General features: G+C 42.5%; 2 protein-coding genes across 4 annotated transcripts; one reads left to right on the forward strand and one right to left on the reverse strand.

Annotated features, from left to right (window-relative positions):
• The first annotated feature begins 3,694 nt into the window (after window positions 1-3,694).
• On the forward strand, window positions 3,695-14,849 carry LOC123997560 (guanine nucleotide-binding protein G(I)/G(S)/G(T) subunit beta-3-like). Of its 3 annotated transcripts, none has more exons than XM_046301930.1 (10): window positions 3,695-4,012; window positions 7,727-7,849; window positions 9,268-9,413; window positions 9,964-9,972; window positions 10,523-10,586; window positions 10,818-10,980; window positions 11,144-11,210; window positions 11,634-11,835; window positions 12,082-12,298; window positions 12,524-14,849. In XM_046301930.1, exons 2-10 carry the CDS (start codon window positions 7,793-7,795, stop codon window positions 12,628-12,630), a joined length of 1,032 nt encoding a protein of 343 aa, XP_046157886.1. In that variant the 5' UTR covers window positions 3,695-4,012; window positions 7,727-7,792; the 3' UTR covers window positions 12,631-14,849. The 3 variants fall into 3 exon arrangements, with proteins under 3 accessions (XP_046157886.1, XP_046157888.1, XP_046157887.1); XM_046301931.1 differs by lacking the exon at window positions 3,695-4,012 and adding an exon at window positions 4,433-6,721; XM_046301932.1 differs by lacking the exon at window positions 9,964-9,972 and having other exon boundaries at window positions 3,725-4,012.
• On the reverse strand, window positions 13,716-24,922 carry LOC123997559 (cell division cycle-associated protein 3-like). The gene is given in 7 exon segments (XM_046301929.1): window positions 13,716-14,064; window positions 16,226-16,246; window positions 16,248-16,306; window positions 16,393-17,301; window positions 18,137-18,254; window positions 24,233-24,390; window positions 24,775-24,922. Coding segments are annotated over 6 exon segments (1,338 nt in total). The 5' UTR covers window positions 24,371-24,390; window positions 24,775-24,922; the 3' UTR covers window positions 13,716-13,971.
• Window positions 24,923-26,842: the final 1,920 nt, after the last annotated feature.

Below are 26,842 nucleotides of genomic sequence, written 5' to 3' on the forward strand. Positions count from 1 at the left end.
TGGTTTTCATACTTATTCTGGAAGAAACATTTCAATTTAGCCCTATCCATATAGGCCAATGTCCAAGAGTGTAAAGGGTTATAAAACAACAAGTGCATGTGACTAGAGAGAGAGACTGAGGGAGAAGTGGGGGGGGGGGGGGGGTTGAGATAATGGGGATAGGTGTGGATTCGTAGAGTCCATTAACTGATTACCTCAGTGCCAGGCTGCCCTTTAACTGTGTGGAGATTAAGACCATGAAACCAAGAGAGGGTTAATGTTCGAGTGCCAGAGATGGAGGAGAGGTGGAGGAGAGAGGTAGACGGATAAGGAGAAAGAGGTATCACACCTGCTCAGGGACGAGACCCTGCAGTTCAGAAACACTGACACAGAAAGGAAAAGACAGAGAGGGAGGGGGAGATAGACCAAGCCCTGCAATGCATTAAATACTGATGCTTACGGGGGGAGGGAGAGGCAGAAAGAGACAGAGAGATATGCAGAAGGGGGGGAAGGATAGAAAGAGAGATTACCGTTAATCCCTCATAAATGAGTGCATTTGTTTATGAAGCTTAGGAAACCTCTCCCATTTAGAATATGGAATCATAATCCAACTAGAAATCATTTAATAATTCACATCCAGTCGGACACACTCACATCTTCTCTCCCATTAAAACACTCCCCAATGTATATCTCCCACCCTTCTCCCCCTCCTCGCATTACTGAGTCACGGTCAGTCAAGCACTGTTTACCACCCATATTAACTCTCTCGCCCCCCCCGCCACCCCGTGTCATAATCCGCGGGTGCTGCAGAATTGGGTCGACTGGCCTGTTAATGGACTCCTGGTTTTAACCTCTTCCATCCCTTAGGCCACCCTCTCCAGCTGCTGTTTCCCTTAAAGGCCCAGTTCATCTGTGTTTGAGCAGGCGTACATCCATGTCATGCATCTCAAGCAACCCACTATCTAGCGTCAAATGATGTGTCTATATGGTGTTTCCTCTAATTGACTAAGGATATACACATCCATATTATATACAGTATATGCACTTAAGTGTACAAAACATTAAGAAAACCTCTTTCCATGACACAGGCTGACCAGGTGAAAGCTATGATCCCTTATTGATGTCGATCGTTTAAATGCACTTCAATCAGTGCCGATGAAGGGGAGGAGACAGGATAAAGAAGGATTTTTACGCCTTCAGACAATTGAGACGTGGATTGCGTCTGTGTGCCATTCAGAGGGTGAATGGGCAAGACAACATATTTAAATGCCTTTGAACAGGGCAAGGTAGTAAGTGCCAGGCGCACCGGTTTGTGTGAAGAACTGCAACGGTGCTGGGTTTTTCACGCTCAACACTTTCCGGCGTGTATCAAAATAGTCCACCGGGAGGACATCCAGCCAACTTGACAAAACTGTGGGAAGCATTGGAGTCGACATGGGCCAGCATCGCTGTGGAACGCCTGACACCTTATAGCGTCCATGCCCCGACCAATTGAGGCTTTTCCTTCCTCCGTGCAACTCAATATAAGGAAGGTGTTCTTAATATTTTGTACACAGTGTATATACATGTCAATATCCATATATCCTTTTCAGTATGTCCTACTAAGATTTAAGCAAACATTAGCTACTGTAAGGCCGGTTTAAATATACCCTTGTTGATACTTGTATAGTGTCAAGTCGAGTGATCCTGTCATATTAACTAGTTCATGTAGTTGCACGCTTGTAGGTTAGTGCCGTCACAATATAGCAGCACATAGGTCAAAGGTGACAAAGACAGGCTGATAAAAGTATCACAACAATTGACCGAGACAGGGTTGTTTAGTATTAGGTTGGCTTTCACTTCAGTTTCTTCCCAGGCTGTTTGTCGATGGCGGATTCCTCTGGCTGTGCGATTTGACATTTAACCCCATCCTCCCCTTCCCTTTGTTTAAGACTGGGACAGAGAGACAGTGGGGGCTGCTAATGGCTGTCGTATTATTATTATGCTGTATAGCATCACAGAGCAACAGAAGGCTCAGTGCTCTTTCCTGGCTGTCACATCCCAGCTGCAGCCAAAAGCTGCTCTGCTCTGCAGGCTCACTGCTGACGCGTGTAACTTAGCTGAATGTGCGAGACCAATAGAGACGACCCACACAAAGCTTAACAGATTATAATTCTCTGCCCAACGCTGGTTCGCTCACATTCCCCGCCATACCTCTTGCTCCCCCACTCTCTTTCTATCTCCCTCTCTTTCTATCTCCCTCTCTTTCTATCTCCCTCTCTTTCTATCTCCCTCTCTGTCCCTCTCGAGTGTCAGCGCTGTCAGAAAAAGGGGAGCGTCTGTTCGCTCAATCAAGTCCTGTTGCTATTTGACCATGCAAGCGAGGGTGGAAGTACTGGGTTAATACTAACTATCAAAAAAGTGTTCAACTAACTATCCACTAACCTATGATTATTTCACCAGAGATACAGTATTGTTTTGTTGAACGGAATAACCTTTTTGCTAACCAAACGCTAACAATCGTACGCTACTGAGTCAGCAGTGTGACGTTCAGAAAGTCAAAGGGCAATGTAGTGAAACGTCTCTCTCTTTTTCACTCTGCCCGTCTCGCTTACTCGCTGTGTTTGTTTTCTCTCTCTCTCTCTCTCTCTCTCTCTCTCTCTCTCTCTCTCTCTCTCTCTCTCTCTCTCTCTCTCTCTCTCTCTCTCTCTCTCTCTCTCTCTCTCTCTCTCTCTCTCTCTCTCTCTCTCTCTCTCTCTCTCTCTCTGTCTCACTTTTTGCACATTGCCTTTTTGATGCATATTGCACAGTAGTGAGACATATAAAAGTGCCCGTAAATACAGTATTATGGACCACACCTATGAACCACGGTACGAGCCTGAGAAAGAGAATGTCCTTCTCAGAGGACAATAGAATCCATTCTATTCTTACACATTTGCTACAAAGCCACATGGGTATCTTCATCAGGTCATTGTTAGGCAGGTTGAGGTGCTGGCCTTAGAGGTTCATTCATGCAGGTGTACTAGAGGAACCTCTCTCCCCTGGTGGCCTGAGATGTGTGCGCGTGAGTTAACAACGTCACCACTGTCCCCTCGTCTGGTCCCCATCTCCCTGTCTCTGTCTGTGCTGCTGGCTTTTCTTATATTATACTTTTGTCAAGTTTACAAAACACTGAAGCCCCCTGCCAGTCACAGGCTTTCACACCACACCATAAAAAGCCATGCCCAGGAGTGCATTTTTTACTTCATTTTTTTATTAATGCAGGACCGGTTCCTGTCTTTTGACCCCATGACACGTTTGCCCATGTTGTTTGTGTGTTTTTTGCTCGCCTCTCTCTCTCTCTCACTCCTTTTCTCTCTCGCTATGTCTCCCACTCTCTCTGTTTCTCCTTCTCGCTCTCTCTCTGTTTCTCTTTCCCTCTCACTCTCTCTCCCTCCCTCTTTCTTTTTCTCTCTCTCTTTGTCTCTCTCTTTCTCTCTTTCTCCCTCTCTCACCCCCTCACCCTCTCTCTCTGTCTCCCTCTCTCACCCCCTCACCCTCTCTCTCTCTCTCTGTTTCTCTTTCCCTCTCACTCTCTCTCCCATCCCTCTTTCTTTTTCTCTCTCTCTTTGTCTCTCTCTTTCTCTCTTTCTCCCTCTCTCACCCCCTCACCCTCTCTCTCTGTCTCCCTCTCTCACCCCCTCACACTCTCTCTCTTTCTCCCTCTCTCACCCCCTCACCCTCTCTCTCTGTCTCCCTCTCTCACCCCCCTCAGCCTCTCTCTCTCTCTCTCTCTCTGTCCATCGCTGGATTTATCCCTTCATCCCTGATCTCTCTTCATCCGCTCCAATCCTCATCTGTTCCTCACAGGAGAGAGAGTGTGCGAGAGAGAGATATAGAGAGAGAGACAGAGAGAGCAAGAGGGTGGAATATCCATTCTGTGTGTGACAGGAAAACTGAATTAAAAAAACTGAAAGTCTAGTAACAGAAGAGGGGTAAACATATGACAACCAAACGGAGGGACCCTGAAAAGTGAGAACAGGTTAAGAAACCCACTGGTGAACTTCCTGATTTGGTGAGTGGGCAGACATATTTCTTTTACACCTCAATTGTTGTTTCTGTTTGTTTGTAGTCTTTGATTGGATATGTGAATAGATGTGTAAGTGAAACACCCTGGTCACAGTAGTGCTGTATGGAGCTCTTGGTTGAAACAGGTTTGTACATTTTAGTCATTTAGCAGACACTCTCATCCAGAGCGACTTACAGGAGCAATTTGGGTTAAGTGCCTTGCTCAAGGGCACATCGGCATATTTCTTTTAACCTATTTGGCTCGGGGATTAAAACCTGTGACCTTTTGGTTACTGGACCAATGCTCTTAACCTTTTACTGCAGTGGGCTAAATCAGGGTCACCCAGAGTGATTCTAGGTAGTCTTAAACAAATCTACTTTGAAACAAAAGCATACATCTCACACACACACGGTTTTAAAAAAAAAATAAGACACCTGCACCATGTCAGATATAGAGTTGAAATGTATTACATTTAGAGTTTGCATCCCAATATTACATCACAGAAGACTGAAACGTAGCAGCACTTGTTTGACGTAGAAGCACAGGATTGTCATCCGTTTTTTTTTTTACAACATAATCTTTATTAATGATGAAACATATGAATAACATTCCACCCATGAGGCCAAAGAGGACGCTTTTGGTCATTGACTGTAGGAAAGGGCTACCCGCTAGGCTACCAGCTGCCTGCTGCCGCCAGATTACTTTGGGGGAGTGTAGAAGTACTTTTAGTTTTGGATTGAGTGTGTCCTGATTTTCTCATATAATCAAAGTGAGTGGAGTCTGTGGGATAAGTATCCATTTCATTTGATAGCACTATGACGAGGGTGCCGTTTAATGGCCACAAAGAACAAACAGTTAATCAATACTGTAAAATCGAGGAATTTTCTCTCTACAACATGGGAAGGGAATTGAATTGAAGAGGTATGGAAGCATGGTCAATTCCTTTGAGATTACATGGAAAAAGAACATTCACTTGGATTGGATATATTTATGGAATGTTTTACATTTTTATCATAACAAGGATTTGCATATGATGTATATATTATAAGGCATGTAATATTACTATTGCACGACTAATGCCCTCCTCTGCTTACAGATCATCTTAAAGGAAAACATTCATTGTATCTTCTAAGTGGATTTTTCCCCATTGACAGACCGTTTACACATGCAGCTTAATTCTCATATTTTTTCCACTAATTGGTCTTGACCAATCACATCAGACCTTTTCACCTCAAATCTTTTTCAGGGCTGATGTGATTGGGCAAAATATCAATTAGTGGGAAAACAAAATCCGAATTGGGCTAACGCAGTCCATTTGAATGATCACATCATTTGTTTAAGTGTTTTTTTTTTTTTGTGTGTTTTTTTAAAGAGCATTTTACAGTGTTTTCTCTGATACATCCATTTTGGAATACATTTGATTCTCTGCCGGCGGTATCACTAGTGTTGTGGGTGTCTAGCTGGCATAGGTGCTGAAACGTGGTACTTTGTGTTACACCCTTTCATAGCACGGAAATACAGTTCAAGGCGTTGTCGTTCAAATCAAAACGGAAGTGTTTTGCTACAAATTGGAAACAGTTCTTCAGTCCCATTCTCAGAAAAGCCTGTTTTAGTGCTAAACTCTCACTAAGGGATGGCCACCGGTCACCGTTTTTCAATCTGCCTAATAGTATGTGACACAATACTAATGGCGTGTCAATAGTGAAAAGGTGAAACATTTACAGCGAGAAAACAAGATCGACTTACACATCCCTACAGTCACTAGCTCTAGTTCATTCCCCATTTCATACAGAAATCACCTCTCTCACCCTATCCTAGATTTTAACCACCCCATTCTCTCCCTTCTCCCTCCCTCTTATCCACCACCACCAGTTTGCCCCTCCCTCTCTCACGCCCCTCTCTCTCTCCACCTCTTATCCAGATGCAAAGAGCAGTCAGTAATCGGATGAGAGCAGATTTGATTCAAAAGGCTTCCTTTAAAATCTCAGCCACTAGGATTTAAACTCACTCTCTCCTGCGTCGCCTCTACACACAGCCCCGCCCCCATTCTCTCTCTCTCTTTCTCCCACCCCCCTCTCTCTTTGTGTTAATGCACTCCACTCCGGCGACAACCTCTAGCAGGCATTTAATCACATGCAACAATGGCAGGCCAGGGTCTCAGGGACAGGACGGCAAAAGGGCAATAGCACAGTTGAAACACTTTTTCAAAAACGGTCCCGTTTTATTGGGTTAGTACTATTTATAAATGTAATTTTCTCAGGGAACCAAATCTATGGCCTAAATCAGATGAAGGTTAGATAAGGTGACCATTGTGGATACTACTCCCTTTAGGTGAGGGCGCAGGACACCTATGAGCGCAGCTAACCTCAGATGGATGCAATCGCCTCAGGGTTAATTGTTTTAGGCATTTCTATATTTAGACGTACGATTTACAGTGTTTTCATACATGCATGTACCCTACAGTCCTCGACAGATAGGAACAGCAAGGAACAACAGAAAGGGAACATCTTTCTCTCTCTCTCTCTCTCTGAGTCACTGCCTCTCCTCTCTCTCTCCCTCTACCTTTCTCCTCAAACAAATGAGAGGCAAATTAATTTGGTAATGAGATTTGACAGAGACACTTTAGACAAATAGAGAGAGAGAGATTGAAGCAAAGAAACAGAAAGACATCAAAGCCAGGGATATGAGGCTATTCTTCTCCTGGTAGTTTTCAAGGTAAGATCGAGTACGATCCGAATAATTCAATCTGTCACAAATATTACGAAAACGTGTTATTAGATGTGTGGATGTTAGGTGAAATGTTATGTTATGCGATTATCATGTTTAGAGTGTTTTAAAGTAAGGGTTATCTTCTGATTTCATAGAGAATAGTCTGACACCATTGCCAGTTTAAAAGTTCCTTATTGAATAATGTGACAGAGATACTTGAGAAAGTTGATTCCGACTTTGTCTTTACTGTATAGTGGGCCTAAACGTAGAATATTTTGGTCTGTGAAAAAACGACTCAGTCCTCATTGACTCAGTCGACATGATTAACTGCATCATTAGAGCGCTGTGAAGTGATATCACTGGAATCACAGAAACACAAGTGCTTTCTGGGCTGACGTAAGATTGGAAAGCTTTCAAAGTCTATGGCACTAAAGTGTATTGAGATAGAAAAGGGCAGAGTAAATACGGTGTTTGCGTAGCTAGTATAAGCATGAGGATGAGGAGAGATGTCAAACAAGAAAAGTGTGAGCATTAAGAGGACACACCATACAGGTTTGAGTTTACAATCAGGGTGGGAAAGTGTGTTCATGTATATGCCGTATGTGTCATATTAACTAGTTTGTGTGTGTGTGTGTGTGTGTGTGTGTGCGTGCGTGCGTGCGTGCGTGTGCATATGCATATCTGTGCAAGTGAGCTTGTTTGACTATGAGTGTATGGGTATTAGTGTGTGTATGGGTATTAGTGTGTGTGTGTGTGTGTGTCTGTGTGTGTGTGTGTGTGTCTGTGTTTGTGAGGGTTTGCAAAGCAGTTGAGGGAGGTTTGAATTGCAAAACAGTAGCTAAACAACAAAGAAAGGGTAGACCTTGATCTAAAAAGCTGGTAACATATATATATATATATATATATCATGTGTTGCTGTGTACAGGTACAAGACATTTACATTACAGTGAGAAGAATGGATAATTAACTGATCAAATACCATTTTCCATTTTTTTTCCCTCTCTTCCCCAGGATTACGTCTGCTCACCTGATTTCACTTCCTGTCTCCATCGGTGACAACGCCTATTAACCGTTGCCATGGGCGAAATGGAGGAGCTGCGAAAGGAGGCGGACAACCTCAAAGATCAGATCACTGTCAGTTATCAACCAATAATTAAGACCACATTATTGGTCGATTGCACACAGCATCCAACCAAATTTTGACTTCCGTTTTTAAGTCAACCCCTCCCAAAGACACACATATACAGTACATATACAGGTTTTGGAGAGTTGCGGGCGCTGCCACACTGGGTGCACGGGGAGCTGTTGTTGTGGGGGGGCTATGCTCCTTGCCCAAGAGCACCACGGCAGGCAATGGCATTTAGGATTTGATACCAGCAAACCTCTATTTGCCAGCTCACTTCCCGCCCATTTTCTTCCCGTCAGTCCCAGGATTCGAACTGGCAGCCCTCCGGATGCTGAGTCTCCTTTCTAACCGCTAGGCAATAATCAATCACTAGTGTGAATAGAGTGTGAATAGAGTGTGAATAGAACGCCTGTCTGTGTTCCTTGGATCTCATATGCTAGTACTTTATTAAACTATTTGCATTTTGCTGAACATTTTACCAAGATCATCAACCATAAACTGAACATCCTATAGACCACCAAAGGCCACGTATAGACCCCAAAAACCCTAATTAGAACTGGGCAAAAGAGATTTTACCTCAGGGCAGTGAAGTCCTGGAACTTATTGACAAAAAGTTTTAAAAACTTGCCAAATAGTTGTTTGAAGAGATTAATTCATAAAATGTATTGAATGACTAGAGTGGGTCTATGAAGTTCTAGTAATATGTTATGTTCTATTTAAATTCATATGTGGACATGAGGTATGTGGGTAGGGGGAAGGGGCTGGGGGGTGTTACTCATCATATGTCTAGGTAATAGGAATGTGAAACTTTGTTTTTGTGCTTTAATTTCACCTTTTGTTGTTTTTCTCATTTCTACATGTTTCAAAAAAACATTTCTTAAGGACTCTTGGAAAACTTTCCCTTGGGCTAAAAGAGATTATAATACAATAATATAACATCCTAACTGTTCTGATTCTCCTTACGGTCCAGAGAGGAATCACTGTCCTTCTCCATATAGGTGTTCATAACACCACAGTCGTATCTATGACAACCGCTATGACCATACATCCCCACCCCTGACCGCTCTGTTCGTCCAAAGGCAGGAGGAGAAGGTGTAAACAGCAATTTTGTAAAATGCTATACGTTTTCTTCTGAGACCAGGTTGCAATATATGTAATATTGTAATATATGCCATTTAGCAGACGCTTTTATCCAAAGCGACTTACAGTCATGTGTGCATACATTCTACGTATGGGTGGTCCCGGGGATCGAACCCACTACCCTGGCGTTACAAGCGCCATGCTCTACCAACTGAGCTACAGTTGGTTGCAGCAGCAGCAGCACACCTTGACAATTACAATAGTTATGACAGTGGTTTTAGCCACATTTAAGTGGACCATAGTTATTATAACCATAACTTAACCATACACAACCATCACTCTACAGGAGGCCCGAAAGGTAGTGCAGGACACCACCCTGCAGGAGGCGGTTGCTGGGACGACGCTGGTGGGGCGTGTCCAGCTGAAGACCAGGAAGACGCTGAGGGGTCACCTGGCCAAGATCTATGCCATGCACTGGGGCACTGACACCAAGTAAACACACATATACCCACACAAACGTACACACAGGCATGCATACACACAAACTGGACCACTAGCTCAAAGTGGACGATGACCCTTCACAGACGTCTAGCCTGCACTCTTTTCCTGAGGATTTCTTGTCGAGTCGTTCAAGTATTCATTTAAGTATTCATTCAATCGTTCAATAATTTATGTTAGCTCTATCACTAGCCATTATAGCAATATATATATATTCATCTGCTCATGCGTTCATTCAAACATATTGCTGTGACAAATACTGCCATAGTTTAAAACAGGCGTCACGTGGTGCTCTGCGTTTATTGGTTAATTGGATTGGTGTGGCAATCCCATCCCTTGTTTTAATTGGATGAATTAGTGGAGCCAGGAAACACTGACTGACTGTCTGGCAACACTTTAAACCAACATTACCCCTGAATCAATGAATTACTGCTGATACTATGACTTGAATGTGCACTAACCAACATATTACCCTTCATGTTGTTCTCTCTCCTTCTTACCTCTCCCTATATTCTCATTTCATCTTATCCCTTCTCTTTCTCAGTTGTAGCAAGTTAGTAAGCTTATTAGCTTCTCCTGGGTTTACAATACTTGGGGTGTCCTACATTTAGTGGGTCTAAAAGACAGCTTTTACTAACTTAACCAGTGCTGGGCTTAGAGGTTCTGTTACAATGCCTCTCTCGATCTTAACACAATACAATACAACTTTATCGTCCCTCAAAGGGGAACTTATTTGGCAACTGTGAACACTGAACAGACAACATATTCACACACACTCCTCCATAGTGGCTAGACATAACTACATAGTACACTATATCATCATTATCATCACCAGCATCAGCATCATCATCCCCATCATCATTTGTGCCGGGAAACACCTGGCAATAGGACAAAGTGCAGCAGCATTAGTCAGTTACCATGTCATGGCTTTTTAGATCAGTCATAGTGAAGACATGTTGCCATTGAGACAGAATAGTCTCTGTATCTATTATCGATCTGTCTGTCTATTTACCTTGAGCTGCTGGATCTTTTACTGTACGCTGTCTCTCTCTCCCGCTGTCTGTTTCTGTCTGTCTCTACTCCTGCCTTGTTCTCTCTACCAGGTTGTGTGTCAGTGCCTCTCAAGATGGAAAGCTGATAGTGTGGGACACCCTGACCACCAACAAGGTATGGCAGACTGTGTCTGGGTTTACAGTCTGGGGAGTTTCGGTCATGGGACATTGTTTTTGCTTGAATATGGCATGTAATGACAATATCCTGTAATATCAACCATATCCTGTAATATCAACCATATACCGTAATATCAAGTGCTCACATTGACATATGTGCGTTCACACACACACACACACACACACACACACTGGTCCACGTGAGGAATCACTGTGCTTCTCCGCTCAGGTGAACGCCATCCCTCTGAAGTCCTCGTGGGTGATGACGTGTGCCTACGCGCCCTCAGGGAACATGGTGGCGTGTGGCGGTCTCGACAACATGTGCTCCATCTACAACCTCAAGGGCAAGGACGGCAACGTCAAGGTCATGCGTGAGCTGGCCGCACACACAGGTACCGCACTCATTAAGGCAGCATTACTGGCAACACGTTTAACAATGAGTCATTTCGATCAAACTCGACCTAAGAGCATACGAGGTAGTATTTATATAGTCTATCCAATACAGCAATTTCTCATGCTTGTGTTTATCTGGTGGTGTTCTCTCTTATTGCCCAGGTTACCTGTCCTGCTGTCGTTTCCTTAACGACAGTGAGATCATCACCAGCTCTGGCGACTGCACCTGGTAAGATCATAGAGATGGGAGTCTCTATGAGTCTTGTGTGCAATAAGGGGTTACAATGACTGACCAGAGATCAGTCCAATCTGTTAATGTTACCATATCATTCTAATTCTATGGCTTGTACTGTACCCTTCATTTGATCTGCATAGTCTTATCTATTACTTAAACATTGTCCTAAACATTGGGGCGGCAGGTAGCCTAGTGGTTAGAGCGTTGGGCCAGTAACCAAAAGGTTGCTATGATTGAATCCTCGAGCTGACAAGGTAAACATCTGAACAAGGCAGTTAACCCACTGTTCCTAGGCCGTCATTGTAAATAAGAATTTGTTCTTAACTGACTTGCCTGGTTAAATTATATTTTTTAACCCTCTCTTCTTTGCCCACCTCTATACCTATCCTCTCCTCCTATTCCGTCCAAACGTTATAGTATTCTATGGGACATTGAGACAGGGACAGAGAAGACCATCTTCGCGGGCCACTTGGGTGACTGCATGTCCCTGGCCGTGTCCCCCGACTTCAAGATGTTCATCTCGGGGGCGTGTGACTTCACGGCCAAACTGTGGGACATCAGGGAAGCCACCTGCAGACAGACGTTCAGCGGCCACGAGAGTGACATCAACGCCATCGGGGTGAGAAACCCCAGGATTTATGTGTTTATTGATAGTTTAGTATTCTGATAGTCAGATGCATTGCACCCAGCAGTTCACGTTAACAAATTTAAGGAATATAATTTTAACTTAAATGAATTTGATGCAACCGTTTGCTCAAACAGTTGATTTGTTTAATGAGATGAACAAAAGCCTACACCCGCCCTGTAGCTCTCCAGACCACCAGAGAGACCACTGCTTTGACCACGTCCTCTCCACTCTGTCCAGTTCTTCCCCAATGGTAATGCGGTTATAACGGGCTCAGACGATGCCACCTGTAAGCTGTACGACCTGAGGGCAGACCAGGAGCTCATCACCTACCAGGACTCGGGCATCATGTGTGGGGTGACCTCCCTCGCCGCGTCCCTCTCTGGCAGACTTCTCCTGGCCGGATACGATGACTTCAACGTCAACATCTGGGACATGCTTAAAGCCGAGAGAGTGGGTGAGTACGGAGGGAGAGAAAGGGAGATAAAGAGAGTGGGTGAGTACGCAGGGGGAGAGGGTGACTGGAGGCAGAAAGAGGGTGACAGTGTGGGTAAGTAGAGGGGATGGTGAGAAGAGAAAGGAGAATGTGAGTGGGACGAAGGGAGAAAGAAAATGTGGATGCAATGTAGGCAAACAATATTTGCATCCATTCTATACTGATCTAATTCTCTTCATGGCTCAGGAGTGCTGGCTGGTCATGACAACAGGGTGAGCTGCATCGGAGTATCCTCGGACGGAATGGCATGCTGCACAGGATCCTGGGACAGCTTCCTGAAGATATGGAACTGAGCCAGTCCTCTAGAGAACGAAAGACTAAGAGTAGAGGAAGGGTATCATGAAACACTGGTAGATTGAAGAGGGGGGACTTGGAAGTCGTGGGTTAAAGGTTATTTTTTATTGTGCCAAGTCTTATTTCGATTTGAGAAGATTATGAAAGTCTCGTCTCTTCCGACTTCTAACTCAAGTTTAGAGTTTGGCGGGTGGGGGACTTTTGTAGAAAAACATCCATGAATGACTGATTTGTCAAGGTTAAAAACGGAATTCTAGCATTATAGAAAATGCAGGAAAATATTCATGTCAAAAGAGCAGTTGCCAAAATGGAAACCGTAGACTTGGATGAAAGAACAGGATAATGTTTTTTTTTTTTTTTTAATAACCACTGATAGACTGTAGGTTTACAATAACTAGGTTGTTACATACTTTTATATTCAAGGAGAGTTAAAATGTTTTGTCAGAGGATGAATGTGTAAGCATTAAAATTTGTGTCGAACAGATGTTTGGGTGTTGGTTAGAATTCCCTTGTTAGTTCCGTTTCTTTCCCCTTATATTTTTACGGTCACATTTGAATGCAGCTTTCTACATTAGTGTGTGTCTGAAAGTTGATGCATGTACGTGTTTATTAGGATATGTTTACCATGAGTTGGGGTCTAACCTCTTGGCCTACTTCCCAATGGCTGGACAGATGGGATGATAGATCTTATGGTGGACTGACAACAAAAAAAGGCAGCTGTACAAAAACCACAACATTTCACATTCGTCAGAGGACTGGAGGAAACTTGCCTGGTTGTGTATATCTAAGTGACGGTAACGGCTACACGTGGTTTGTTTTACCACCTGTTGTGCAAGCGAAACATAACAGCGACTCTGTACAGCACAATATCTCAATGTGAAGTGGCTGAGTTTCTTTCCAATGGCATCACACACAAGTGACAAGTTGGACAGCCTTTCTATACCATCAGAACAGACTGTGCATATAGTAAATCATTCACTGAAATTTGTCAAGCCCTTTTCTTAAGGTGCTAAGTAAAGCCATACCTTTCAACTAATAAAGATGTACCTCTCCTCTTATAGGTGTATTTCAGTTAAGACCAAAATAGATTTACAGCAAATTTATTTACATAAAAGGACAGGATAGCAAATACAATGATACAGACACTTGAAATAAAGACTAATCATATCGATGGCACTTCCAAAAACAATGTACACATTATAATTTGTTAGCAGTTTGAAAAAGTCAGTTAAAAAGAGTCTGTACACTTTAAAAAGGCTCGTTATTAGACAGCTATAAAAATGGCAAGATTCTATACACTGGCCAGTTAGTGTTTGTGCATGTTCCTCGGCAACATCCATCTATCGGTTCTCCTTGTCCATGGACACAGTCAGGACTCTCCGGTCCATCTGACCCAGCCTCTGTCTGTCTGGGGTGGACACCTTCACCTTCATCTGATGGGCAGGGAAGGAAGAGAGAGACAGAACCTTTCAGTTAGACCAGAGGTTTAAAAACAGTTGTGATTGTTCATTTTCCCCTGACCCAGCAATCCTGTTCCTTAGGCTTTAGTGTGCAGACATGAACGAATGAGATGGCAAGAGTGAGGTAGATGCAAGCACATATGCAGATAGTTCCCTGAGGGAAAAATGTGTGTACATTAGGGCTGGCACAATTACCGTATAACAGACCGTTATGGATAAGTGTCATGAAAATAAAATACATTTCTCTTCAAAAAACATTTGTATTATTTTGAAACGAATAGCTGACTGAAGACGGGACTGCCAGGCAGTTGAGTCAGTTTCCGAAGTAACATGGGCTCTTTACAACGTGATGAAACTTTGTTGCTCCTTGCTGAAACAAGCAAGGTCTTTTAGCAGAGAATGGGCTTGCAAACTCTTGACCCCGGCAATTTGACTGTTGAACCAATTGGTAAATACACAATGGCTGCCTGGTATTGTGATGCAATCATTTCCATGGCAATGTAGAATGATCATTCTAATTATGTTAACAGATGTCACCATTTAGTTGAATGTATTTTTTTTTTGTTATGTCAGTTGATTCAACAAATCACAGCACATATTGGTGGGTACTCTCGCAATGGGGTTCCCACTAGTTGGGCCAGTGGCAAAGTCAAAATGGTTAAAAAAAAAAAAACAACATTTTGCTATTTGTTCTTAAGGCCAGGCACCATAGGATTTTTGCTTCCATCTTTCACATTTTCTGATTGTGATATTTTGCAACTTCCATAAAATGTACAAAAATCTAAGTATACAAATAAAGTATCATTTTATCCCAACGCCGTCAACTACACCTACCATAAAATAAACATCGTTCTTGACAGCATGTTTCATGTAGAACTTCAACCACTATTTTTTTTATTTATTCAAAAGCGTGTTGTTTTCCGGAGCACATTGTTAGCTATTCCATACATGGCTATATCCTTTGTAGACGTAATTCTGAAAGATTAGTCATTTCCTGACACGCGATTGGTTACTGGCATCTAAAATCCAGCTACCGGATTGAAAACGTGCTGAGACATTTGAACTAAACAAAATCTCCTGCAAAGAATCAACGTAAAACGAGACAAAATGAGAATCGAAGAAGATAACTACAGTATGTGAATAAAAACAGGCAATCTCAGTTAGCCAATGCGAGAAAAGCAGTGAATGAAAGAAGATAATTCTGAGCCGCCGAGCGAGGCAGTACAGGTAGAGGAGGTATCCCACAGCAGCGCGTTGAGATGCAAATTAGTTGAGATGAAGATAACTACTGTAGCAGCGATCAACCAGACAGCGGCTTTTATTTCACGTCTCAAATAAACCAACGTGTACATTATTTGATTTGCCCCAAGTACCTAAACACTGGACTGAAAATCCAGACTTCAGTCATTATAAAATGTGATCTTGATGCATTTAGGAGTGTTTACGCTTCCTGAACAAATTGTGGCTTGACGGCACTTTGGTGACACTGGAGCAATCAGAGGAGTTGTGAGAGCTGATGCCGCTTCAATGTGTGCCAGGAGTAGGCACAGGGCCCATGACACAGTCAAGCGTCAGGAATAACTCAAGAGGACCTTACATGTGGCAGGCATAGCTGATAAATAATCTGCACAGAAGTGATATATGAACAAGAGTTTAATTAATGTGACAAATGGTCATATTTATGGAAAGCACATTTTAACGGCATTAGCATATCTTTATCAGCCATTATCTTAAAATGACATGTTCCTGGTGCGCCAATTCATTTCTCCGTCTTAGACTTCTACAGAGGCTTTTTTTAATGTGTAACTATATACACACAATAATATATTGTATTTATGTTTACTTTCAGCTGGTAAAGTTTGTCTGATGAGTAAAGAAAGAAAATTATCCCTATTAAACTGTGGTGCCTATAGCCTTAAGGTAAGCAGTGTGGTTAAGGTTTGGTTTAAAATAAAAGACCATTTTAAAAACCGCTTGCCCAGATAGTGACGATCTCACAACGGCCGCATCCAACCATTGTTGACTTGAATGGGGACTCTCACAATGCTCCTATTCAAATGATTATAATGATGACCAATAACCATCATCTGAAATTCCATGACTGTCACAGCCCTAGTGTACACTAGATATATACCTGTGTTGCTTGCTCCCGGGGGGGAGTTGGTCTCCTTGAGCATCTGCAGAGGGGATCGGCCTTCAGCCACGAGTGCCTTGTCTGCCACACGGGAGAGGTGAGAGTTAAAAATAAAAGGGGGGGGGGGGGAACTCTGCTAAAAATGATCAACAAAGACACCCACGTACCTCTCTGCTTCTGTTTGACCGACTGCCCCTTGTTCTCATTGGCTGAATTCTTGTTTTCAACCTGGACGGAGAGTGGTGAAGAGGACGAGCCCCCCTTGCCTCCTCTACCTCTGGCCCTCACCCCTGTGGCCCCGAAGCCCTTCCCTAGCCACTGGGGCTTGAACACCACTTGACTGGGGCTCTTTGTGTCGAAGGTGGGGCAGCGGATCCCAGTGGCCTGGGGCTGCTGCTGGCTCACTCTGGGGCCAGTGGTTGTGGATGGTACAACAGGCGACACTGTTACAGGCATCATTGGCTCCTGCACTGGTGTTGGGACCTCCACTTTAAGCATCTCTGTAGCAACCGTGACTTCAGTTAACTCTGTAACGGTGGGGATGGATGGTTCAGCCATGGGAGTCAGAGGTTGTGCGGGGTCAGAGGTGACTGAGGGAAGGGCATACACATGGTCAGGTTCCTCCTTGTGGAGGTCAGCAGCAGCATTTTCAGGGAGAGGAGATGCAGGGCTGTCGTAGTGCACCTCGGCGAAGGTCGGCGATGGGGCGACACCATCGTGGCAGGTGATCAAGCTCATACTCAGGCGCTTGTGTAGTGAAGACTCCTTGGCCTCTTCGGCTTCCTCCAGAGTCAAATCGGCTTCGACGTCTATCTGGGCTTCCCCCACGAGAACGAAGGGACTCTGGATGAGAAGCATATGACTAGCCACGCTCTGGGGAGAGGGCTGGATCATGTCACCTGAGACCTGTGATGGCTGAGGGGAGAGAAGGGGCTCGGTGGAGCCTAACTCTCCCTCTACCACTGCCTCTTCCTCCACATTGAAGTTGGGAAACCTGAAGGGCACAGGGGCAACCCTTTCTACAGAGTCACCGTGGAGGAACATGCTGAGGCGGTGGGCGAAGGAGCCAACTGTCACTGGAGAGAGAAAAAAAAAAGAGAAGAAGTTTAAAATGACAACTTTGACAAAAAGGCAATGCTGCATCTACAGTTTCAGGCAGGGGTAGCCTCTGCAGAGTCCAACATTCCGGTTTTCAAGGGAAATGGAAAGACTACCACTTTAGAGACATTAACAAGGCAGCATGCCATCTTAACGCCACTGGATTGGTTGGTCTACTTTCAGGCGTTTCTTCTATGTCTGCTACGTTAGGGTTGGGAAAACTACACATCTGACCAGCAAGCTCATTCAATCAAGCTCTTTGTTGAATTGCCATGTCCCAGTATGCTCCTCAGACAAAAACGTTTACCCGCCCCTGGACATAAAGGCGTGCACATGCTTCTAATCTGAAACAGTTTTGACATAGATTACGCCTCGAAAGTTGTAAATTCAGGTCTCCGGCAAGGGTTTTTCAGCTGTTTGTACACAAAAATTCCTGAGGCGAGCTGAAGTCCACACCCCTTCGTCAGCGATACGTCAACAGTAAGGATTCTTCAATTAAATTAAGTGTGTCATTCAAGAGAACTTGTTTTCATGCACATTTGTTACTTGATAAATACTGCAAACATAATATTTACAATTGCGTGACAAAGATCCTCTGCAAAAACTTCAAAATGTATTACAAATGAGTTCATAGATTCATTCTGACTATTGAGGAATTTATACTAGCTACGGTTTCTCAAAAGGGACAAACAGTACTTTTGCAGGCTAGTTTTTCAAGCTAAGACTTTTTTTAAAGGGAGTATGTGAGGCACAGATGTTCACAGCCTTCCAGTGCTTGACTGGATAGCTTTGCCACTTGGTTAAGATACTTACCGCTCATGGAGTCCTTCATTGGGGTGCGGGTGGCACCGACAGAGGGGGACCGAGGGTCGCTGGCTAGAATGGAGCATTCACTCTCCACAACTGGAACACACGAGACAGTTCCACCCACCTGAAAGATGAATACATTCTTGTTGTATGTTTGCATGCACAAAGCTATCAAGGCAAAGGGTGGCTACTTTGAAGAATCTCAAATATATTTTTTGGGTTACGACATGATTCCATGTGTTTTTTCACAGTGGTCTTCAATATTATTCTACAATGCAGAATATGGTAAGAAATTAAGAATAATCCTGGAATGAGTAGGTTTGTCCAAACGTTTGACTGGGACAGACATTACATACACACATAGTACCAGATTAATCACATTTTACCATCTGGCAGTCCGATTTACAAATCTGGGTTTGGCGGATGCCAGGAGAACGCTACCGGCCCCAATGCATAGTGCCAACTAGAGTTTGGTGAAGGACAAAAATGGTCCGAGGCTGTTTTCATGGTTCGGACTAGGCCCCTTAGTTCCAACGAAGGGAAATCTTAACACTACAGCATACAATGACATTCTAGACAAGGTCCATTCCTGTTAAACCCAGACCAGAAACAGCTTCAACGTCCTGGAGCCAGAGGTTCCGGCACCATCTTTCGATTAGAGATCGGATCCGGAGGTCCCTGCGCCGTCGACCTCTGTTCAGTCTTCCACTCCAGTGGCTTCTACCTCGGTCTCAGATCAGCGCTACCACCTACAGTGAGTCTGCCTGAGACCAAGCCCATTCATCATCTACGATGGATACTACAGCTGGCTCGGGTCCAACGTGCCCCACTGCCGTTCAGTACCCGAGGGGGTTTAAGAAGCCACTCGAGGCAAAAGAACAGCAAAACCTCCATAGCCATTGCACCAGCTGTCGTCACCGGCAGATCGATTGTAAGAAACATCTTGGTTCCCGCAGCAAAAACCTTGTACTGGTGCTCCAGGTTAGCACAAGACATTACAAGTCTGCATTCCGACCGATGCCGGGAGCTGAAGCTATCGTAATCCATATGTGGTGAAACGACATAAGGAAGGCTAACTCGGAAATCCAGAAAAGTTTATTTAAATAAAAAATATATATTATTTCAGCACTGTAAGATAAAATATATGCAGAGGCAGTCTGTTGGCAATGTCAGCAACCACTGCATGCTGGAGGAGCACATCTTCAAATGGAAATTTCTGCAACATGTAGTCTACTGACCACCCATACGTAGAATGTATGCACACATGACTGTAAGTCGCTTTGGATAAAAGCGTATTTTTATTATATTATTATTATTACTGACATCTGACATCTGCATAGGTCTTCAGATCCAACTTGCCTTGGCCCCCCCAAGTTTAGTCTACAGTAGAGGAACGCTTGTCACCTGACAAGTATTGGCTTTTTAGACAGTTCCTAAGCAACACTAAAAGCAAAATCATTTTGAAAACATAAAAAGATCACGTCGACCCACGTCGATCTCAAATCTAGCAAAGGCATTTTAGAAGAAATGCCTATATAGCCAATACTGAACACGCAATTCATTCTTCATCGCGCAGACTTCTAAACTCCGACTCCGTTTAAAATGCCAAGATATTGATTATACTTTTGTAATGTTTTTTTTTGTACTTTTGTAATAATTACAGTCTCAGTTTGGATGATCCTCGTAATGCGACGTAGAAAGACCACACAAATGCGACCAATTATTTTTCATATTGGCATTTAATTTCTTTCACTAGCAAATGAGTGAACTGCTGGCACTTTATAGCCCTCTAACATTAGATTGAAACAATTAGGGTTTAGGGTTTACCTTTCCACAACACAGAGTCGAAGGGATTTGTCTGTACGTTTATGTACAGCTGACAGACGGCAAACTCAGCATCACAAACTGGAGGGGCAGACACGGGGTAGCTACATCGAATAATGATGTATTAATCTCCATGTCTGTTGACAAACTCCATACATGTTTGTGCTGAAGCTCAATAAAACGGGATGTTAGATTTGCTCAGTGAACTTGGATTACAATATATAGAAAAAGAAACCCTACTCATTTCTGCGTACTTTAAAGTCCGATCTCTTACATGGACAGAGAATCGCGTAGTTGGTACGCAACATGCGTACATGTTGGCAGGTCTGATTACCCCAGGGGTGTTGGCAGACAGTGTAAGTAACTTAACATTTCCCCGTAATTGCCCTGAATACCTCTGGATCGCAGTAATCATGTGCCTATGAACCACAGTTATACTGTTAGCACTGAGGTGGAATCCCATAGAAGTCCACTGTGTGCAGCTCCAATATAAATAACATGAGCAAGTCTACTTCTGATAAGCTTCCCAGTAAATTATTAAAAACCACCAAGCATCCCATAAGTGCTAATAATAACAAATTAACATATTAAGCACAAGAAACAAGGTTCATGAAGTCAATAACTTGCCAACAGAGGAAGAGGACATCAATATTCTGACTATTTCTGAAAAACTCACTTGGATAATACAGCAGTAGCAATACATGGTTATGACATCTACCCAAAAAGACAAATGCCAATGGGGGCGACGTTGCGGCCTATATTCAGAAACACATTCCTGTAAAACTTAGAGGATCTTCGGTTAAATACTGTTGAAGTAATATAGCCTCCGGTTCCTCTGCCTCACCTAAAGCCCATACTTGTGGGAAGCTGCTGTAGCCCAAGTGCTAAAAGTCAGTATCTGGATAACATGTGCAAAACGCATGTGATATCAACAGAGGTGTTTTTTTTTAAATTGGATGGTTGAGGGACGAGGCAAAAGAAATGGAAAATAAATCTCTGCTGTACAACCGATTGGCAAATGTACTACAACTTGAGAAATCATGTGACTAAAAAAAATAATATACTATGAAACAAAAATAAATGATAGTATAAAGTGTTGGAGCACCAACATGAAATTTTGGGCAAAAAGGCACGCATTGAATCAGGTGGCTTATTCATCAAAACCCACTGAAATTGCCAACTCCATTAATAATTTTTTTCATTGGCAAGATTAGCAAAGTTAAGCATGTCATGCCAGCAACAAACACTCACTACACATCAAGTATATCTGACTAAATTACGAAAGACAAGCTCTGTACTAAAGTGAGTGGGGAAGTGAAAATTTTGTATCAACAATGGCAAGACACCAAGGTCTGACAACTTCAATGGAAAATTACTGAGGTTAATAGCTGATGATATAGCCACTCATTTGTTCTAATTCCTCAATTTAAATCCTACTAGAAAGTGATTGCCCTCAGGCCTGGAGGGAAGAAAAAGTAGTTCCCCTACCAAAGAATTGTAACCCCCTTTACTGGCTCAAATAGCTGACCAATCAGCTTGTTACCAACCCAGATTGGTAACAAGGATGTGTTATGCTTTACACCCCCTGCTATATATTGTAGATAGTGTTCTGTTAGACAAGTAACTCTGAGTGTGTTGTTTAATTGAAGCCTCCCCAACATAATCAGGAATTCCCCAGGGCAGCTGTCTAGGCCCCTTTGTCGTTGTCCCCCTTCACTAATGACATGCCACTGGCTTCAGACAATGTGCCCATGTATGCAGAGGACTCAACACTATACACTTCAGCTACTGAAATGACTAACACTTAGTTTCAGAATGGTTGGCAAGGGTGGAATAAGTTCTAAATATTTCAAAAACTAACAGCATTACATTTGGGACAAATTTCACTAAACCTCAACTAAATCTTGTACTGAATAATGTGGAAATTGAGCAAGTTGAAGTGACTAAATTGCTTGGAGTAACTCTGGTTGTAAACTGTCAGTCAAAACATATTGATACAACAGTAGCTAAGACGGGGAGAAACACCATAATAAAGCTCTGACTTCTTAACACTATCACCAAGGCAGGTCCTACAGGCCCAAGTATTCGCACCTGGACTACTGTTCAGTCGTGTGGTCAGGTGCCACAGAGGGACCTTGGAAAATCACAATTGGCTCAGAACAGGGCAGCATGGCCATCCCTTAAAAGTACACGGGAAGCTAGCTAACATTGATAAAATACATGTCAATCTTTCATTGTACAAAGTGGAGGACAGATTGACTTTATCACCACCTGTTTTTGTAAGAAGTGTTGACAAGCTGAATGCACCGAGCGGTCTGTTTAAAGTACTAGCTCAGATACCCATGTATACCCCACCCCATAAAACATCTCCTCACAAACCCCAAGTCCAGAACAGACTACGGGTAGGCGCACAGTACTACATAGCTCCATGACAAAATGGAACTATTCACAGCAGGTAACCGATGCAAACAGTAGAATCACTTTTTTTTAAACAGGCAAAAATATACTTTATGGAACAGCGGGTACTGTGAAGAGACGCACACAAAAGGTACAGACACATATACAAGCACGCACTCTACACACGTACATTGCAATATTGTTGTATAGTGGCATTACACCATTTGTATTGTGGATATGTTGTGGTGTAATAATGTTATATGATGTACTGTTTCATGTGTAATGTAAGTGCCTTAATGTGTTTGAAATCTAGGAAAAGTAGATGCTGCCTTGGCAGCAGCTAACGGGGATCCCTAACAAATACAAATGCCCACATGCATAAAACAAGGGCCATAGAGAAGTGGTTTGTTGAGACTGGTGTGGAAGAACTTGACTGGCCTTCAGTCTTGAGCTCAACCCCATTGAAACCCTTTGGGATTAATTGGAATGCCAACTGTGAGTCAGGCTTAAATCACCTAAAATCAGTGCCAGACCTCACTAGCTCGTGGCTGAATGGAAGAAAGTACCGCAGCAATATTCCAACAGCTAGTGAAAAGCCTTCCCAGAAGAGTGGAGGCTGTTAAAGCAGCACCAACACTATATTAATGCCCATGATTTTGGAATGAGAAAGTATCTTCACACTACATTGCCAAAAGTATCTCTGCCCTATCATCTCTAGTAATCTTAGTGTTAAATCTAGTAGTGTTGGCAGAGATGGGGGAAGAAAAAAAAAAGTGTATTTTATGTACAATCAATTCAGGAAGTGAATAAGAAATCACTTTTATGTAGAGCCCCACAGTGGTGGTGTCATAATACCCATAAAACCTAGGGGTAAAAATAAAAATGGGTTCCAATCGTTTTTCCACCTATATTTTCCTGCCCAATGGAGGATTTTAGAAACGCTTTAAAAATTAGGGCTGTGCTTTGTGTAAGCTTACCCGAGTGACAGTTTGAAAACAATGTAACTCTCGCATAAGGAAGTTCATCAATAGTCAGCTCTATTTACTCAGATTTTAAAATGCTAATTAGGATCAAAGTGGACATCATGCAAAACTACAAATCCCTACAAGCTGACACCTTTGCTAACAGGTATTGTAAATGTAAAACTTGCACAAGACACTTCACAGAATTGTCCCTTTAAAGAAATGTTGCCAATTTGTTCATTTGCTATTACATAACTAAATTAGATAGTTAATCCAGAAATTATTTCCTTTGCCTAGATTCAGCACTCTTTTTTTTAAAACTAGGCAAGTCAGTTAAGACCAAACTCTTATTTTCAAAGACGGCCAAGGAACCATGAGGGGCAGAATGACAGATTTGTACCATGTCAGCTCGGGGATTCGAACTTGCAACCTTGATTTACTAGCCCAATGCTCTAACCACTAGGCTACCCTGCAGCTACCCTATTACAGATAATCCAGGCATGTGCATTTTTATGGTAGGGGGGGGGTTAAATCATTTGATTTTTCACCTGAGCCTAGAGAGATTGCAAGGTCATCAAAAACATCCCCCCAGGGTGAGCCTACATGAAACACAGACCTTCATTTGAATTGTTTCAAAAAATTAATGATGGTAAAACGTTTGGAACCATTTCCCTGGTTTTATGGGTATTACTGTGGGGCTATATTCGTAAAGTACATTTACCCAGAATTAGACTTGGTGGTGAAATGGGGCTGGCATTTTATAGACAAAATATACAGCCAGAACAGACAGGAATTTACAGACACAGTAAACAGAACAATTACACATGATAGGAGTATTCTAATTGAATTCAAATGCATGAGTTAAGTGAGTGAGTAAATAAACAATTTTCAAATGCTGGCCCTTGTCAGTTAACGGTACCTGAATGGGTGTGCGGTCAATGGCTACAGATGGAGACCGTGGGTCGACAAGTTGAGAGAGACGGTCGTGTTTGATCCGATGGCTGGGGTCATGTTTGGGCGTTGAGGCCACAGCAACCTTGCTCTCGCTGGATCCCATGACGATAGATGGCTAATGTCCTGAGACAGAAGTTAGACAAAAGTTTACATTAAATAAATAAAGTTAAAGCGAGTCTGGTTGTGCCATTCATTGTCTTCTATCTAGCTAACAATCTTAGCTAAAAACGCGTTGTTATTTTTTTTCAAGACAGATATTTAAATAAAAATGAGTCCATTTACAATTATTGTGGATAGGTTGGTAAAAAGTTAGATTGGGTCGGCAAACTTGCTCAATCTAACAAGTCACCTTAGCTAAACTAAAGCATTCGGTTGGCTAAACTCAGTTAACAATGTTATATTAAAACTAGCTGCAAAACATGGTTCTTGCTCTTCAATTATTTCTATGTGATTCACATGAATCTGCTAGGTAATAAAGTAGATTTCAGCAAACAAGAACTTACTTACCTTACACGTTTCGCTAGAAGGTGAGTGAGTGTCCTTCCACTTTTTCGCAGCAAAACTTGAGGATTTAAATTGCGAAAATAATGTATTTAGCTATTTTCAAACTAGCCAATCAGTGAAGTTGGTACCTCCGCCTTCCCAACAGAGATTGGCTGATTGCAACTACGACGTTTAAATTGGGCGTGGTTTGCTACTGAAAACAAATTTAAAACCTACAAACTCTGGCCTTGCATTACCGATTTGAACTTGAGCCTCTTGAATGTTGTGCAATGCAACATTATTTGAAAGCCTCATTCTTATCTCGTGAATGGAAATACGTCTGTGAAGGAGCATGTTTGGTTGTGCTATGCCCATGGAAAGAGCCCAGAGCAAAATACTGTTTATGTGCAAAACCTATAGATAAGTAAAGTTCAATGATGTATATAAACCCATAATGTTCTATACAAAGTAGTCCTTGCAGCAGATACTAGTAACTGAATTTACCATTCGCTGTTTCGTGCTGTGAATTAAGCCATATCCTGGGTATTTTTGTCCTATTTGGGTCTACTCTACAGCAACTGGCCAAGAAAAATATTAATTTGGGAAATACTGTCAATAACCACGTTTCCACCCACAGTTTTTATGTGAGTAGAGTCATACCGAATAAAAAATATCAAGACAGTTGTGATGGAAACAGGAGTTTCGATACAATTATAAATGCATTTCCTGCTGACGGAATTTCATAGTTTGACAGGATATGGTGGGATTTTGAAATGGTGGTGGAAACTTCTTTATGGGCAAATATTGATATAATAACCATAATATCGAGCCACACGATGATATGTTGTATGGTCCTCCCACTATGACGAAGGAAAGCATGCAGTTTATTAGGCTACAGATGAAAAGTTATGATGAATATCACAGGGTGTTGAAACTGCACGGTGATCTTGATACTCCTTTCCAATAAATGTCGAGGGTCTTATTCTGGTGACATGAGCGATGCTTGACTGCGTTTGACAAACACAAATACTCTCGCTGTTATCCATACTAATCTCATTATGTAGCCCATATTGCCTACTCGCACTGCATCTGCAAACTGTTGTCTGGAGTCCACATGCCAAGAGTAGGCACATTTGCTGCTTTTCCCAGAACTCCACATTGCTGACACAGAGGCTGTGTTTCAAACTCACAGGCTCCGATTCAAACTCATAAAAGACACCCTGCTCCACTTACCCTCGCCTATACCCTTGGGGGAATCCCCGCGGCCATCTATGGTCCCTAAGCAAGGGAAGTTGACAACGTAAACCCCTCAACCCTTTTTGATCGAGTTTGCCAGTGTACAATTATGCTCACTTCAGGGCTGAAAGGCCCCATAATTTAATTTGCGATGATTGTACATCCGCTAAGAAAAGTACGGCCAAACTTAAAACCACCATTAATATGGTATTATTTAGAGTATTGAAATCTAAAACCTCAAGACCTCCTTGTTCTTGGGTATTACTGAGAATATCTTTCCGTGGATAGTGAGGCTCGTTCCTCCAAATAAAATGATAAAGAATCAAGTCAAGTGAGACATAAACCGATCTGGATAACCCTTCAGCTTTGGATAATAAAACATTACCATATAATTAAATAGCTCTCAGTAATCAGAGGTTCAATTTCTTCTTTGTTTTATCTCTTTCAATTTCTTCTTTGTTTTCTAGGACTGTGTTTTACAGGAAGTATATGGAATCCCAATTAAAGATAAGGTCATTTATCTTGGAATTGTTATATGCAAGGATGAAAAACAAAGGAGTGAATTAAACTCTAACCCCATTATTGAGAAAACAAAGAAGGCCATCTATCTAGATTATCATGTAATACTGTATTAAAATCTCCACCCCATATTATTTTGGCCAATGGAAATTTAGACATAATTTTCCTTATTTTCCTATCGATGTCTCTAAATAAAAGTTACTTGACTTGTTATTGGTAGCTTAAGTATTTACAACAATGAAATTAATGTGGTTGACATCCACCAATAGCCTAATCCATCTCCCTGTATTATCTGCTTCATGACTCAGTATATAACCCTTAAAATTTATTTTTGAAA

The sequence above is a fragment of the Oncorhynchus gorbuscha genome, linkage group LG15 (genome assembly GCF_021184085.1).
Source record: "Oncorhynchus gorbuscha isolate QuinsamMale2020 ecotype Even-year linkage group LG15, OgorEven_v1.0, whole genome shotgun sequence".
Lineage (NCBI taxonomy): Eukaryota > Metazoa > Chordata > Actinopteri > Salmoniformes > Salmonidae > Oncorhynchus > Oncorhynchus gorbuscha.

What these genes read in the sequence shown, in the direction of transcription:
- LOC123997560 (XM_046301930.1), top strand. Translation starts at nt 7,793, where the DNA reads ATGGGCGAAATGGAGGAGCTGCGAAAGGAGGCGGACAACCTCAAAGAT. An exon ending in ACCTCAAAGATCAGATCACT is followed by an intron (nt 7,850 to 9,267) that starts GTCAGTTATCAA and finishes ATCACTCTACAG; the next exon opens with GAGGCCCGAAAGGTAGTGCA. An exon ending in GCTTAAAGCCGAGAGAGTGG is followed by an intron (nt 12,299 to 12,523) that starts GTGAGTACGGAG and finishes TTCATGGCTCAG; the next exon opens with GAGTGCTGGCTGGTCATGAC.